This window comes from Mustelus asterias, chromosome 6 (genome assembly GCF_964213995.1).
Source record: "Mustelus asterias chromosome 6, sMusAst1.hap1.1, whole genome shotgun sequence".
Taxonomy (NCBI): domain Eukaryota; kingdom Metazoa; phylum Chordata; class Chondrichthyes; order Carcharhiniformes; family Triakidae; genus Mustelus; species Mustelus asterias.
Window position 1 is genome coordinate 114,994,924 of NC_135806.1, and position 18,180 is coordinate 115,013,103.

General features: G+C 44.1%; 1 protein-coding gene across 1 annotated transcript in view; it reads left to right on the plus strand.

The window, feature by feature from the left end:
• LOC144495099 (cardiomyopathy-associated protein 5-like) overlaps window positions 1-18,180 on the plus strand; it is a 96,456-nt gene that overhangs the window by 11,433 nt on the left and 66,843 nt on the right. The window contains exon 2 of the mRNA XM_078214982.1: window positions 10,746-15,171. Within this exon, the coding sequence (XP_078071108.1) occupies window positions 10,746-15,171 (4,426 nt within the window). The remainder of the gene's footprint in view (window positions 1-10,745; window positions 15,172-18,180) is intronic.

Sequence of the window (18,180 nt, forward strand, 5' to 3'; positions counted from 1 at the left end):
AAGCGGAAGGTATTCCATCATAATCCTAAATTGTGCCTTGTAGATGATGGACAGGCTTTGTGGAGACAGGAGGTGAGTTACTCACTGCAAGATTCTTAGCCTCTGACATGCTCTTGTAGCCATGGTGTGGAGATGCCGGCGTTGGACTGGGGTAAACACAGTCTTTCGGAGCAGCGCTCCGAAAGCTAGTGGCTTTTGCTACCAAATAAACCTGTTGGACTTTAACCTGGTGTTGTGAGACTTCTTACTGTGCTCTTGTAGCCACAATATTTATATGGCTGGTCCAGTATAGTTTCTGGTCAATGGTAACCCACAGGATGTTGTGGGAAGCGCAATGATGAATCTCCATAAAGAAGAGGAGATAGTGCATAGGATTTCCCAAACATCCTGGCCTAACCCTCATGGTGTTGGTGGTGCAATGCAATAACCAGCAATAGAATCAGCTATGGTGCCATTTCTTGGCTAAAACACCAGCTCATCTTTTCAAAGTTTTCAATATCTCTTCCAGGAGTTGCCTGTTATGTAATTATAGGATAGATCAGCCATGATCTGTTTGAATGGTGAAGCAGGTTCCAGGGGCTGAGTGGTCTACTCCTGCTCCTAATTCATATGTTGGTATATATAATCTAAGTTGTTAGCGGTTCTTGGGTAATTGTTTTTAAAGTGACCCTGTCATTGCCCATATTTGCCTTTGTTATCACCTCTCATATAGAATTCATCAATGGAGCATTGAAGCTTTCACCTGGAACTTGGTTTGCATTCTTGGGCCGGAATTTTGCCGTTCCCACTGGTGGGATCTTCCGGTCCAACTGACGGCAAACCCCCGCCCATGGGTTTCCTGGCATCAGAGGGTGCATAAAATGGGTAACCCCACTGACCCCAGCAGACTGCCTCTGCCACTGTGAAACACATGGCGGGAAACACAGAAAATCCCACCCTCGGCCTGTCCTCGTCGAGAGTTACACTTCGTACAGTATCTAGCCCTCATGATTCAGTTACACCCAACAGCCTTTATCCTGGTGCAGATCAATCTGCTGTCTTCACTCTACATTGCCGTACCCAACTGTTCAGCAAGACTTATACATTCCTCACCTGCTGTGCATTCTCTCTAAGCTATGACAGGCACAACCATTGTTGCAGAGGCTCCATGTTCATTATCACTTCAGCTAGTTCTAATATTTCTGATTAGCTGGAAGTGCCAAAACAATTTGATATACATCCTTGCTCCTCCTATATTATCTGAAATTAACATTCCTGTAAATTCCACTATCATATGTAAAGATGCACAGATTAGAGTTATGTAAAGTTGAAGCTCAGGAATCAGACACTATCTCTTATACATACTTTTCCATTCACCCCTTGTTCTTCATTTATTGCGATGCACAGCCCTCCTGTTTAGTGACCGAGCAGCTTACCTCGCACATGGCTTCAAGAGAACATAAGATAAGGATATAAAAAGGGAGATTATAATTCTTTTCACAGAGGATAGTTTGGAGGTGAAATATGCTATCGCAAACCATTATTGAAGCAAAGATCACAAGCTATTTTAAGAGTTAATTAGCTAGTTGATAAAAGAAGGGAATATTAAAGGTTATTGGCAAGCTGTGTTGCAGCTTTATAGAACCTTAGTTAGGCCGCACTTGAAATATGGTGTTCAATTCTGGTCGCCGCACTACCAGAAGGATGTGGAGGCTTTGAAGAGGGCACAGAAAAGATTTACCAGGATGTTGCCTGGTAGGGAGGGCATTAGCTATGAGGAGAGGTTGGAGAAACTTGGTTTCTTCTCATTGGAACGATGGAAGTTGAGGGGTGACCTGATAGAAGTCTACAAGATTATGAGGAGCATGGGCAGAGTGGATAGTCAGAAGCTTTTTCCCAGGGTGAAAGAGTCAATTACTAGGGGGCACAGGTTTAAGGTGCGAGGGGCAAAGTTTAAAGGAGAGGTATGAGGCAAGTTTTTTGATGTGGAGATGCCGGCGTTGGACTGGGGTAAACACAGTAACAGTTTTAACAACACCAGGTTAAAGTCCATTCGGTATCTTGTCTGCTTTCTTGCATGTTTGTAGAAACTTGAAGTTTTTTGCCCAGAGGGTGGTGATGCCTGGAACTCACTGCAGGGGGAGGTAGTGGAAGCAGATACGATAGTGAATTCTGAGGAGTGTCTTGACAAATACATGAATAGGGAATAGAGGGATATGGTCCCGGGAAGGGTAGGGGGTTTTAGTTCAGTCGGGCAACATGGTCGGTGCAGGTTTGGAGGGCCGAAGGGCCTGTTCCTGTGTTGTAATTTCTTTGTTCTTTGATATGTTAGTTTTGGTTCTGTGTGTTAGCTGGGGTTCAGTTGATAGCATTCCTGTGTCTTGAGTCGCATGGTTGTGGGTTCAAGTCCTACTCCAGGGCTTAAGTACAAAATTTAGGCTAACACTCAGCTAATACTGAGGGGGTGGTTTCTTTTGGATGAGATATTAAATCGTCTACCTTCTCAGGTGGGTCATAGAGTCATAGAGGTTTACAACGTGGAAACAGGCCCCTCAGCCCAACTTGTCCATGCCGCCCTTTTTGTTTAAACCCCTAAACTAATCCCAATTGCCCGCATTTGGCCCATATCCCTCTAGAGATCATAGTAGAGGCGGGTACAATTTTATCTTTTAAAATGCATTTAGATAGTTACATGGGTACGATGGGTATAGAGGGATATGGGCCAAATGCGGGCAATTGGGATTAGTTTAGGGGCTTTTAAAAAAAGGGCGGCATGGACAAGTTGGGCCGAAGGGCCTGTTTCCATGCTGTAAACCTCTATGACTCTATGACTCTATACCCATCTTACCCACGTAACTGTCTAAATGCTTTTTAAAAGACAAAATTGTACCCACCTCTACTACTACCTCTGGCAGCTTGTTCCAGACACTCACCCATGTAGGAGTGTAGAAATTCCCGTGGCATTATTTTGAAGATGAGTGGAGAAGTTTTCCCCAGTGCTCTGGCCGATATTTATCCCTCAATCTTATCAGAGAAATGGATTATCTAGTCATTATCACATTGCTGTTCCGAGGGAGGTTGCTGCGGACAAATTAGCTCCTTTGTTTCCGAGATTACCACAGTGACAGTTCCAAAGTACTTAGTTAGAAAGCTCTTTGGGATGTCTAGTGATCATGAGGGGTGCTATGTAAATGCAAATTTTATTTTAAATTGGATGCAAACCCGAGAATTGAGTTCGACCAGTGAACTTGTGGTCACCTAGAGGACTGAATGGCCTATTTCTGCACTGCTCCATTCGGGAATATTCTAGTACTTTGTTTTCACAAGGAACTGACTAAATAGTCTTGTAAATATTAATTATTGCAAGTGTCAGTCTCAGGTTGGCAATAGTACTTATTCCTGAGTCAGAAGCTCTGTGTTCAAGCTTCTCTTCTGCATATAATCTAGGGGCCACATTTGGCGGGGGGAGGGGGGTGGGTGGCTGTTCATGCCACAAGCTGTGCATTGCCCCCCCCCCCCCCCCCCCCCCCCCCCCCCCCATAAAATACCCCCCAGGCTAATATTTCAGTGCAGTATCGTCGAATAAGATGCTAAACCAAGTCTTCCCTCGCAAGTAGAGTTAAAAGACCCCTATTTGAAGAATAGGGAGTTATCCCAATGCTCTAGCCAGACTTTTGTTTGCAGTCAACGCCGCTAAAAATAACGACATCTTTTCTGTTTGTGGGATCTTGCTGTGCACAGATTTGCAGCTGTTTTTAAAGACATTACAGCAATGCCTTGCATTCCACTGGCTGTGAAGCACTTAGTGACAGCCTGAGGATGTGAAAAGTACTACAAAATTGAAAGTTCCTTCTGTTAATAAACCTATGAAATTAGGTATATTATGTTCACATACTGGCAATGGATATTTATCTGCTCAGAATTATATGACATACGTGACTACTCCATTCTGACTGTACTAAAATTCCAACTCCAGCTATCATTCTCCAATTTCTATTTAAAGGACGTTTAGCTCATGATTTGTTTACGTAAATCAAACATACTCCGTGCCTCCCCACGTGAGTGTCTTGGCTGCTGCCCTGGACACTTACTTCCTCATTTCCTTTACCATCCCCCTTGACCCCTCGCAACCCGTCTGCCCACCCACCCCGTCTGGCACTATCTCCTTTCCCATTAAACAATCCACGGCAGCACGGTGGCACCAGGGACCTGAGTTCAATTCCGGCCTTGGGTGACTGTCTGTGTTGAGTTTGCACACATTCTCCTCGTGTCTGCCTGGGTTTCCTCCGGGTGCTCCAGTTTACTCCCACAGTCCAAAGGTGTGCGGGTTAGGGTGCTAAAATTCCCCTTAGTATCCCAAGATGTGTGGGTTTACGGAGATAGAGCAGGGTAGAGGGTCTGGTGCAGACTCAATGGGCCGAATGGCCTCTTCTGCACTGTAAGGATTCAATTAAACCCTTTCTCAAGCTGCAAATCTCAGTTGTTTCTCAGACCTGCGCTTTGCTAACGTTTCTCTCTCTTCTCATGCTGAGAAAGCTAATTTTTGCCCCACTGTCATCTTAAGCTTAATGTTTCCTCATCACCATCGGCCTCCTTTTCCTCTTTGAGGTCTCAAGTGTGTCATTGCCATCTAATTCTGCATTCTTAGCCACTCCATATGTAAGATCCTCCAGTCTAGTTTCTATAGCAACAAGACCATTCTGTCAACAATTGCATCCTGTCAGATTGTAACAATCTGCTGCTATGGAAGCTCAGACAGCTGCCACCTTGGCTAAGTTAAAAGGGGCTTCCAGAATATCAGCCCGATCCAACATTCTATTTTCTGGAAGTGTACTAGGAATACTGAGGCATCACCCCAAGGGAGAAACCTGCTGCCCTCTCTCCGGAAGACTGCATGTCTCCAGCCCAGCCAGCCACTCTGCCGGTGTCCTGCCATCCCAGACTGCTGCAGCCCAGGTCAGGTTGGTGCCTTCCAGGCCCAGAGGTGCTCAAGGTTGTCCTCCAAGAACATCCACAGAGTGTGCTTCATGGAATCGCTGCGCCCTTCTTGTCTTCCAAGCTGCAGCCTTGAGGGAAGAACCTTGCAGGACAATTAGGATAGAATATGAGAGCATTGAATGAGGGCATTTGGCCTATTGTGCCTGTGCATCATAGAATCACAGAATCCCTACAGCGCAGAAAGAGGCCATTTGGCCCATCAAGTCTGCACCAACCACATTCCCTCCCAGCCCCTATCTCCGTAACGCCACGATTTTACCCAGCTAGTCCCCCTAACACTGAGTGGCAATTTAGCACAGCCAATCAACCTAACCCGCACATCTTTGGACTGTGGGAGGAAACCGGAGCACCCGGAGGAAACCAATGCAGACACGGGGAGAATGTGAAAACTCCACACAGACAGTGAGCCAAGCCGAGAATCGAACTCGGGTCCCTGGCGCTGTGAGGCAGCAGTGCTAACCACTGTGCCACCGTGCCACCCATGGTGAAAGAGCTATCCAATTAGTCCATTCTCTTTTACCATTACCATGCAAATTTTACTCATTTAAGTATTTACTCATTTAACCTTTGAAAATTACTCTTGAATCAGCTTCTACCAGCCTTTCGGGCAATGCATTCCTGATCATGATAACTTGCTGCATAAATTATTTTTTTCCTTATCTCACTTCTGGTTCTTTTGCCAATCACCTTAAGAAGAAATCTGCACCTTTATGGAGATCATAGTCAACGTATCCTGTCATTTGTTTTGAAGTGAGCTGCCGACTCATTTAACTGAGTGGCCCCTCTGAAATGTATTCTGCAGCTGGTAACTCAGAGAGGGCAACTGTTATGTGGGTTGTGCACAAATGTTCAGGTTGCTGCACAGAACCATGTGGCCAAGCACCTAGAGCAAACACTGATCACGGGCAAAGCAACATGAGATATAGCCAACTGAAGTGGTGGAGCCCTATTCCCTGTAAAGGCTGAGACTATTTATTTGATAAATTTGGTTTGTAATTTGGATTAGTTATTCATAGAATCATAGCATCCCGATAGTGCAGAAGAAGGCCATTTGGCCCATTGAGCCTGCACCAACTGTCTTTATGTGGAGATCTTACCCTACCCAACTGTCTTTGACAGAGTACCTTACCCAGGCCCTTTCCTGCACTTTATCCCCATAACCCCACACATTTACCATGGCTAATCCATCTAACTTACGTATCTTTTGGACACTGAGGGACAATTTAGCATGGACAATCCACCTAACCTGCACATCTTTGGGCTGTGGGAGGAAACTGGAGCATCTGGAGGAAACCCACGCAGACACGAGGAGAACGTGCAAGCTCCACACAGACAGTGACCCAAAGCTGGAATTGAACCTGGGTCCCTGACAAAGTGAGGCAACAGTGCTAACCACTGTGCCGACGAGTAGCCCTTAGAATGTATATTTGTATTGAAGTGAGGGAGAGACCCGTAAGCGCGGAGTGAAGGAAGCCGATGGAGGTTTATGTGTAGCTCTTGGTGAATGCAGAATGGGGATTTTGTTTTATTTGCTCATGGGTTGTGAGGGTCAAGGGCAACACCAGCAATTCCTCCCCATCCCTAACTGCCCTTAAGAATGTGACGGTAAGCTCCTTCTTGAATGATTGCAGTCCAGTGGTGTAGGTGCTCTTAGGGAGAGAGTTCCTGGGTTTTGAACCAGTGACTACAATGGCAGGGCAATATAGTTCCAAGTCTAATGGTTTGTGACTTGGAATGGAACTTGCAATATAGAGGTGTTCTTATGCATCTGCTGACCTTCCCCCTTCTCAATGGCAGAGGTCGCAGGTTTGAAAGGTGCTGTTGGAGGAGCAAGTTGTTGCATTCCACCTGGTCGATAGTACACATTGCTGCCAATGAGATGCTGGATGAGGTGGCAATCAAATGGGCTGTTTTGTCTTGGATGATTTCAAGCTTCTTCAGTGTTATTGGAGCTGCCCTGATCCAGGCAAGTAAAGAGCCATAATCATAGGGTCATATAGCACACTAGGAGGCCCTTTGGCCCATTGTGCCAGTGCTGGCCATCAAACACCTATCGATTCTAATCCCATTTTCCAGCGCTTGGTCCGTAGCCTTCTATGCTATGGCATTTCAAGTGCTCATCTAAAAACTTCTTAAATGTTGAGAAGGTTTTACCACCCTTTCAGGTCGTGAATTTAGGATTCCCGCCACCCTCTGGATGAAAAGGTCTTTCTTCAAATTCCGTCCAATCTCCTTAAATCTATGGCCCCTTGTTATTGACCCCTCTACTAAGGGGAAAAGATTCTAACTACCCTATCCGTGTCCTTCATAATTTTGTACACCTCAATTAGGTCCTCCCTCAGCCTTAGCATAGAACCACAGAATCCCTACAGTGCAGTAGAAGGCCATTTGGCCCATCGAGTCTGCACTGACTCTCCAAAGAGCATCTAACTCAGGCCCTCCCCTCTGCCCTATCCCCGTAACCTTGCATATTTCCCATGGCTAATCCACCTAACCTACACACCTTTGGGCACTGAGGGGCAATTCAGCATGGCCAATGCACCTAACCAGGGTGACTGTGTGGAAAGTGCAAATTCGACACAGTCACCCTGGTTAGGTGCATTGGCCATGCTAAATTCTCCCTCACTGTATCCGAACAGGATCCGGAGTGTGGCAACTCGGGGAATTTTGCAGTAACTTCATCGCAGTGTAAGCCTACTTGTGACACTAATAAAATAAAGAAACCCAAGGCCATCACTGAACCCGGGTCCCCAGCGCTGTGAGGCAGCAGTGCTAACCACTGTGCCACCGTGCCATCCCTTCTCTGCTCTAAGGAAAACAACCCCAGCCTCTCTTCATAGCTGAAACGCTCCAGCCCAGGCAACATGCTGGTGAATCTCCTCTGCACCCTTTCTAGTGCAATCACATCCTTCCTATAGTTTGGCGACCAGAACTGCGGAACAGTGGAATCTTGGCTCTCATCGTAGGCCTCCTGTGCAGTTGCATATGACTTCCTAACTGGAATCAGGAACCATGTCAGGAGGGGTGACTTGATAGAAATGTACAAAATTATGAAGAGATAGAATGGAGAGGATCGAATTGTGTCCCTTGGTGGAGAATTCTAGGACCAGGGAACATAGGTTCAAGATAAGTGGCAGCAGGTGTAGAGGAGACATAAGGAAGAATTTCCTCATGAAGAGGGGCCTTTCCCCTTATTTTTGTGGCTATGACTCATCTTTCATTCCCTCACCCTACAGTATAAATATCTCCCATTTTCCTGCCTTTTAGCTTTGACAAAGGGTCAACTGGACTCAAAACGTCAGCTCATTTTTCTCCTTACAGATGCTGCCAGATCTGCTGAGATTTTCCAGCATTTTTCCTTTTGGTTTCAGATTCCAGTGTCCGCAGTAATTTGCTTTTATTCATGCAGAGGATGATGGGTGTCTGGATATCAGTGTCCGAGTTGGCGGTGGAGGCAGAGACCCTAAACTCTTTTAAAAAGACCTGGGTCTGCACCTTAAGTGTTGTAAGCTACAGGGCTATGGGCCGGGTGCAGAAGGGTGGGATTAGAAAGGGCACCTGAGTGTCCTCAGACTGACATGGACAAGTTGGGCTGAATGGTCTCCTTCTGTGCTGTAACTTTTCTATGATTCTATGGGATAACCCATGTCCCCAACAGGCAGCATTTACCTTGGAGGCTTAATTGGAATGAAAGCGTGAGCCAATGACTAGCACAGAATGGAAGAGTTGACACATCAGGCACTGTCCTGCATGATGTACAGCTGTGGTGACATTTCAGGTGGACGTTAATGGAATGGATTTCCAGGCTGCTGATGTGGAGCATGCAAGTAAACGTGAGTGAGGTGAATGGCATGTGGCGCTATGGAGACACCTGCCATGTGAGGAAAACTTTGTGGTCTCTCATCCAGTTTTTCTCTATCATTAAGGAAGGAGATGCAAGTAGAGAACGGCCTTGATACAGTTGCATACTGTGAAATGGTGCTGATGTCAACTGTTGCGGTATGGAAGTTGTCTGTGGTGTATTGAGTAAGATGATAATGTTGACAGCTGCAGGGAGCGCTGTGTAAGCCTGGCTTCAGTCTGCCCTTGTGGCTGTAGCAGCTGACGTAGCTCGCTAACAACCTCCTTGGTGAAGGGAAGGCAAATCGTATATTTCTCATCAGTGAAGTTGCATGAGGAGAATTGTTTCTTGAACCCTCTGTGGAATCGGTCTCCGGTTGAGAGCTCTTTCCCTCCTCCTACTCCCTCTTCTGGTGGCTTATTCCCAATGTGGTGGATAACTTGGTGTTGCCAACAAAGCTCCATACCCAGAGGTCAAACTTACCAGTCCACACATGTAGACAATCAGTGAGACAAACAATAGCATTGCAAAAAGCAGTCAAACCTCCCTGTCCGTCAAGTCTGAATTCAGTGTGACAGAACACTGCAGAATATATCTAGAAGTCTAAGAGGAGCGACCCAGCAACTAACCTGTAAATCATAAAATCCATAGAATCCCTATAGTGCAGCAGGAGGCCATTCGGCCCATGATGTCTGCACCGACTATAATCCCACCCAGGGCGTATCCCCATAACTCCATGCATTTACCCTAGCTAGTCCCCCTGACACTAAGGATCAATTTAGCATGGCCAATGCACCTAACCCGCACATCTTTGGACCGTGGGAGGAAACCAGAGCACCCGGAGGAAACCCACGCAGACACGGGGAGAACGTGCAAACTCCACACAGACCGTGACCCAAGCCAGAAATCGAACCCAGGTCCCTGGTGCAGTGAGGCAGCAGTGTTATCCACTGTGCCATCAAGCCACCCTACTGCGTGCTCCCTTTAAACATGGGTGGTGAGGTGCGGGTTAATATCCCATCATGTTTGAGCAAGGTCAGCACATGGTATCCAATTAGCTGGAGTTTTTCCAAAATGATTAGTGTCCATCACACAGCAGATGTCCATGCTAACCTCACATAAATGTTACCTCCTACACTAAAATAATTCTGAAGTTTAAAATTTATTTATTAGTGTCACTAAGGGTTTACATTAACACTGCAATGAAGTTACTGTGAAAATTCTGAACACTATTAATTGTATCTTTTTTCAAAAAAGGTTTATTGTCTGTTCAAGTGACAAATTCATAACAATTCACATTATACAAGCAAGTGTATTAAAAAGAAAAGCTTGCATTTATAGTGTTTTTCACAACCACCAGAGATCTCCAAGTGCTCCATCAGCCAATGAAGTACTTTGTTTTTGAGGTGTATTCACTGTTGTAGTTTAGGCAGTGGGGCAGCCATCTTGGTGCACAGCAACATGGTAATGGACAATATGACCAGAAAATCTGTTGTTTGGGATGTTGGTTGAAGGACAAACATTGACCAGGACACCTGGGATAATCCCCCTAATCTAAACAGTGTCATGGGAATCTTTAACATCCACTCAAGGAGGCAGATGGGGCTTCAGTTTAATGCCTCATCTGAAAGACCGTGCCTCTGACAGTACAGCACCCCCTCAGTACTGCACTGGAGCGTTAGCCCCATTTTCCTTTTGTGCTCATGCCCTGAAATGGGACCTGATGCCAGAACCTTGAGGCGAGAGTGCTATTCACAGCAGCCACAACTGACATTTTTACTCAGATATTTATAATCTTTTTTAACACGCCCTACCTTTGGACATGTGGATGATGTTGGATATGAATAAGTTCATATTTTAATGTATTTATCTGTTTGGAAACGTGCACTACAACTTGAGTTTAAAAACTTTGTTTCTTTCCTGACAGCTTAAAGGACATCATTAAAGACCAGTCAGTGAAACCCAAGGTGAATTACATTATGTCAAGTTCGTCCTTCTCCATGCTAACAGTCCAAAGTGAGGACAGTGGAATTATATGGGAGACCGTGTCAAGCAGCCGTAGCTCCACACCATGGGCATCCGAAAGCACAGCCTCTGACGTTTACAGCGTGGATGGTAACCCAACAAGCGCTCCGCCTGGAAAAGTAATATTCATAATGGACGAATTGCCTCAGTCTCCATGTCCAAATGGACGTCAAGGTAGTAAAACTGAAAAGCGCCATATTGAGGTAACCGACCTTAAGGTAGGAGAATTCAAAGATGCCCTGAGGAAATCTAGAAATAATACGTGTGTTTTGAGAGCACAACCTGCAAAAAGTGAACCGACTGTGATATTCAATCCTGTACCAGAGAGAGTGGCAAAGCCGGTGCAGGATTCTAACAAAACCAAGACAGATCCTCAGTTACCCATTGAGCACAGCCCAACGGTATCGAAAATAGTAGGAAAATCCAACAGGAATGTGAATGAAGTGTGTGAAGTATTTTCCTCTGTCCCAGAGAGTGTGCAACAACATACCCCAGTGCATTGTCAACGGAAACTTAATAAGAACCCAGCTGAATTGAATAAGCAACACCCAATTGTGAAAAATCACAGTTTAAACAATTTGCTTTCAACGCCACCTGAACAACAAATAAGTACCTCTTCGGTACTACTGAGGAAAAAGGGAGAGTCAGAAGCTGCTTTGAAGCATTTCTCAGAGGCAAGAATTAGTTCAACTTTACCCGAAAACCAAGAAGACTCACGGCTGTCTGAAACAATCATTTCAGAGCCTGCCATAGTTTCACAAGGGCCTTGGAGAGACACAGATGACTTTATTTCGGCAGACAAGGACATAACAACAAATGGAGCAACTCACACAGGCACAGATGGCTTGAAAAAGACTGTGGTTGCTGGCTCAGATATCCATCGGTCCCCATCTCATGAAACATTTATTTTAGACTTTAAAAGTTTAGCACTTGACATGGATCCAATACCTGGTCCATTAATGGATAATTCTTCCTTAAATGAAAGTCCATCTGGTAAAATATTTGTAAAAGAGGATCAATCTTATTCAGATGGCAACCATCCAAATACCTTTGTAACTAGCAGTTCAGAGCTCAGCAACCCCCTGGGAAGTCTATCATCAGTAGTAACTTGTAAAGAAACAGATAATTCCATTTCAACAATCGGAGACAAAGGCACGGAAAGTGTGGATGCAGGTTTGAAAAATTTGTCTTGCGCTTCAGCTGGTAGAACGTCTGCTGATATGACATTACCTTATTGGCCAGAAAAGCAAGAAGCCACAATTAGGGAAAACCCGTTGTGCCCGCGGACAAATCCCGAACCTTCAGGAGAGAGAGATGTAGAGCTGAATGGTTCCTTACTCAGCGCAACGTGTCGAGCTCCTGAGGATGCCTCTCAATCACAGGTGGTGGAGCTGCCAAAGACAGTCGATGAACGAAGCCAAAAAGAAGAGACAGAAAACCAGAGAGCTATTTTCAACATTGTGGCGGAAGGCTCTGAGATATTAAACATTGTTGCTCCGGCACAAGTTTGCTCTGTGGACCAAGAGGCCTGTAGCAAAATGCAGGACAACTTGATCTATTTGCAAACGAGTCCTATAATGAAAAGAAGATATCCTGAGAATAATTTTACTGGAGAGGATGATGAACAGCAAACATCTAAACACAGTGAGCTGGAACAAAGTGCAAATCCTTCCAATTCATGGATCCCTAATCCTTTCATTGTGGACAAGTCACAGCCTTCCTCTGTGGTACATTCCAATCCTTCTTGCATAATTGCATCCAATCCCTCTATTGCAGCTGAACCCAATCCCTCCCACGCAGCTGGATCCAATCCCTTCCATCCAGCCGGACCCAATCCCTCCCATCCATCCGGATCCAATCACTCCCATGCAGCCGGATCCAATCCCTCCTATGTGGCCGGATCCAATCCTCCTACAACTGAGACATCTAATCCTTCTGTTGTTGCAAGATCTAATCCCAGTTCCACTGAACAATCCTCTGCAGTTCCTGCAAGTAAAGGTGGACGTGGGGATGAGGATTATTTTGAGAAATACACTTTGGTGGATGAACAAGTCCCCGCTGATCTGGAAACAGTTGAACCAAAATCTCAGGAAGTGCCGATTCCTGAGGCGGACAACCCGACGGAGTCAAAGCTGGAAAGTATGCCATTTTCCGAAGATACAGAAGTTTTTAATTTTGATGAGTTTGAGGTATCAGGAAATCCTGGATCCCTTGATGGTGCAGCAGGATATTCTGTACTAGCGCCCGTCTCTGAAACATGCAATGATGGAAAGCAAGAGGATATTAATAAAAATGTTACGGATGTACTAAACCAAAAAGAGGCGGGTTCATTGTTATTTAGCACGGATGAAGGAGTCCTGTCACGTTGCTATAATTTTCCGATATCAACCAAATTGATCGATCTTGCACTTTTGGAGGAACCACCTGCATTAGCGTTTTATTATAAAGACCTTTACGAGGAAGCTAAGGGACGGAAAGAACAAAACAGTGAACTGTCAGATGAAGACAGCAGTAATCCTGAACTTTCATTCCCTTGTCAATCATCTGATACAGACGATGGAAATGGATTATACTTTGAAAAATATGTTCTGAGGGATGATGTTCTTGAGTCTTCAAGAGAATCAGCACCAAAGGAATTATCTTACAAGCTGGAAGCAGAATCACAAAGTGATGCGGTTGGTGCAGAAAGGACTGTATTGTTTTCAGAAAGTGAAGGCCAGTTTCCTGAGTTATTCATGAACAGGGCTAAAATTCTGACACAAAGGGTCGATTCTGGAAAAGTTTCAGAAGCACAAAAAGACCACAAAGAAAAATCTGAGACCGGTGAGAATACTGATGAGGGCAGTGGCATTTTGTCAGAGATTCCCTCTGTAAAACACGAGGAAGTATCAGAAGAACCAAGTAAGGCGATTGAGCTAATGGAAGAGCACATTAACGAGTTGGTGAGTGAAGAAATGCTGAGCAGACATGTGGCATCTTTTGATGAATCGCTGCATGTAGAAGATGTAGAGAAGCCTGCCTCTAATGTTGAAAATCACTTGGACACTGGACAGCTTGCCAATATAGGTGACTCCTTTGGACAATATGGAAACCCCCCAAGTGAGGCAGGACTAGAAGCAGTGAACATTACCTTGGCCTCAGTGAAAATGCAAGATACCGAGGAAGACGTATTGAATGAGAAAAAATCCATTGGTCAGATTAAGGCTGACATATTAGAACAGGAGCAATCTGCTGAACAGGAAGAACTTGAATGTAGGCCTGAGATTGGATACCCTCCTGCTGAATTAGGACAAGAAACAAAACATGAAGGATCTGGAGAGTCAATAAAGGCTGAAAATAAGCTGCATGATCACATAAGTAACATTGAGCCTATTGTAGAGATTGAAGAGGTAGTCCCGCAGATTGTAATTGAAGAACATGAGGAAGTAGATCACACTGTGAAAATGGAGGAGGAAGCGAGTAGGGAAGGAATCCCGGATTATGTTGACCAACAATTACATTTAGAATTAGCGGAGAGTCCCGGAACCAATGATAAGCTGGAAACGTTAGATGTTGAAATGACGTATCCACCAAGTACTGAATGTGTGGCCAAGGAAGAGATCAATCTTGCAAATCAAAGTCAAGAGAAGACAATAGGTGAAGCCAGTCCTCAAATAATGAATGACATGACTGTATCAGGTCCTGATAATTACAAAGCTGTTCTGGGTCATGCTAAAGAAACGCAGGAAGGATATTGCCTCACTGAGGACATTGTGCAAGACCTACAAAGTGAATGTAAACCTTTGGAAGTAGTAACGCAGGGAACACTTAATGACATAATGATGTATGAGCGAGATTCAATGCATATTCCTGATAATTTTCAAACAGAGTATAAGACAGAAACTGAGCAAGATTCCCAAACTCAGAGAAAAGTCAGTGAGCCAACAGACAGTCCACAGCAGCATTACGCACAGGAAATTGTCCCCAGTCAGGCCGATGAAGCAGATCTTTACGAAAGCCCGGAGAATTTATTTGGGAAAGCTATTGAAGAATCCAGGGATTTGTTAGCGGATGTGAAGAGTATAGATGATGGTGACGCATTTGAAATCTGTGATGGGGGTCTGGATGTTGAGGATAAAGAATTGCAGGAACTTGCTGAAGATAAAACGGAAGGCACGCACGTTGAGGCAAGAGAAGATGTAGATGTGCTAATCTCGCCGAAACCACCGAAACCTCCAGATACCTTTTGCGTTACCTGTGGGCTCCCAATTTCTGCAATTGATAAGCTCTTTGGAGAACATCAAGATCATGATGTGATGGCAATAGATACAGCGGTGGTAAAAGTAAAGGTGAGGACTTTCATTTTAAATATAACACGCACTGACATCATCCTCCACACTGAACAATTTGAGCCAAACCTTAGTCTTCTAGCTAGACATGTCATGTTTGAAAACATGTGCAAAACCTCTCAAATGAGTGCGAAAGGAAATTATAAACTATTATAGCATGTTTGCTGGGTTTTCATTGTCTTTCTACGAAACTAATTAATGGAAACTCAGCAAACTTACATTACTGACATTATCATTTTTGCGTCTACACTGGATATATAAATGATCTTGTCAGAAGGAACACATAATCCTGCCCGAAAGTTATGCTGAGCTAAGTGTTAATCATCCACCTGCACGAATAGGGAGACTTGTATTTGGAGTGGATCTTAATTTACAATCACCTTCCATCTTCCCTGAAATCTACAGTGACAGTAGAAGACTTGAAGGGAGTAAGGGTGACTGAACAACTTTGAGCTCCTAGTGTTATTTCCTGAATCTTTTTCCTTCGTGCACAAGTGAGAACAGAGTGGAAGACATTTGTTTATGAATGTACATGTTGCAAACAGCTAGAGAGGCTGACTTAATTCCATACTAAGTGGGAATAGAAGCATAAGGCAGATCAGAGGCAAGTGGTTGAGAATGGAACAGACAGGAGTAGCAGCTAACAACAAATAAATATAACTGCATAATATATACCTTAATTAAATTCTCTCCCCACAGATGTTGTCAGACCTGCTGAGATTTTGCAGCTTTTTCTGTTTTTGCTTCAGATTCAGCACCCGCAGTATTTTACTTTTATCACATCCTTCCTATAGTGTGCTGCCCAGAACTGTACACGAAAGTCCAGCTGAGATCTAACTAGTGTCTTGTATAAGTTCAGCATAATCTCCTTGCTCTTGTACTCTATGCCTCTATTAATAAAGCCCAGAATAATATATGCTTTATTAACTGCTCTCACCACCTGTCCAGCCACCTTCAATGATCTGTGCACAAAAACACCCAGGTCCTTCTGTTCCTGCACAACTTTAAGAATTTTACCCCTTATTTTATATTCTCACTCCATGTTCTTCCTACCAAAATGCATCACTTCACACTTCTCCACAGTGAACTGCATCTGCCGCCTATCTACCCACTCAACCAACTTGCCTATGTGCCTTTGAAATTCTACACTGTCCTCTTCACAGTTCACAATACTTGCAACTTTTGTGCCATCTACAAACTTTGAAATTGTTCCCTGCACACCAAGATTTAGATCATCTATATATATATATTATATCAGGAAAAGCAAGGGTCCCAATACTGACCCCTGGGGAACACCACTACAATCTTCCTCCAGCCTTAAAAGTATCCACAGATCATTACTCTCAGCTTCCTATTATTCAGTTAATCGTCTATCCACATTGTTACTGTACCTTTTATTCCATGAGCTATATCTTGTCTCACAAGTCTATTATGTGGTATTGTATCGAATGCCTCCTGAAAGTCCATGTACACCACATCAACATTACCCTCATTGACCCTTTCTGTTACCTCCTCAAAAAACTCCAGCAAATTAATTAAAGTTTTTTTTTAAGTTCAAAGTTTATTCATTAGTGTCACAAGCAAGCTTACATTAACACTGCAATGACATGCTGGCTCTTCCTAATCAACCTACATTTTTCTACGTGACTACTAATTCTATCCTGAATAATTGTTTCTAGAAGCTTTCCCTGATGTTAAACTGACTGGCGTGGAATTGCTGGGGCTATCCTCATGACCTTTTTTTTAGATAATGCAGCATTCTTGGTCGAGTGAATATGTTACATTTTACAGTTATATAATCTGCAAATCAGAAATGAATATGAATAAAATATTTGGTCCATCAATAGCTTTTTTAAAAAGCTGAAAGAAAGAACTCTCCCACAGGAACTAAACTCTATAACATTACTGTCCCATCATTCAGGTCTGTAAAACAACCAACCAAAATGATGTTAAATGATAACAAAAACCTTCTTATAGACCTTCTTATAGAGATCTATAAAATAATGAGGGGTATAGATCAGCTAGATAGTCAATATCTTTTCCCAAAGGTAGGGGAGTCTAAAACTAGAGGGCATAGGTTTAAGGTGAGAGGGGAGAGATACAAAAGTGTCCAGAGGGGCGATTTTTTCACACAGAGGGTGGTGAGCGTCTGGAACGAGCTGCCAGAGGTAGTAGTAGAGGAGGGTACAATTTTGTCTTTTAAAAAGCGTGCAGACAGTGACATGGGTAAAGAGATATAGAGGGATAGGGGCCAAACGTGGGCAATTGGGACTAGCTTAGGGGTTTTAAAAAAAGGGCGGCATAGACAAGATGGGCTAAAGGGCCTGTTTCCATGCTGTAAACCTCTATGACTCTATGATAATGAATAACACCGAATGATTGCTTGATAAAATGTTTCTACCAGCTGGACATTTTCTGGAATGTCAGTTCTTGCCTGTGTCGTGTTTACCTCTGTCAGCCATTTTAATTCAGGCACTGCATGTGACTCATATGAGATCCGCGCCAACAGGTGTAAATTGGGTTGGAGGCCAGAAGGGATTAGCTGTGTAAATCTTCAAATCTTATATCATTTTATTTTATTTATCCCACTGAATATTTTGTGAGTTTTCAACCTAGTTTCAGAGGAAAACTCTCAAATTTGTTGTAACTTAGGTGAATTCAAGCTATAGATAGGGATAAGACAAAAAGCACAATTTTAGACAGTTGACACTGCTGCCTTTTATTGTAATTGTTTCCTTGCTTGGCAGCTGAGATAAGGGAAGTGAGTGCATAGCAAATGCTGGAAAACTCTCAACAGGTCAGGCAGCATCAACGGAGACAGGAACCTGACTTAACTTTCAGCTCAGTGTATGTTCATCATTGAGTTTTGGAAGGTCGTTGACCCAAAACAACTCTTGTTTCTCCCTAAAGATGCTGCCTGACCTCCTGAGCCTTTCCCAAATTTTCAACTTTAACTTCCGGCCGTTCACGCCCTGCCGCCACTGCCAGCGAGAACGGAAAATTTGGCGC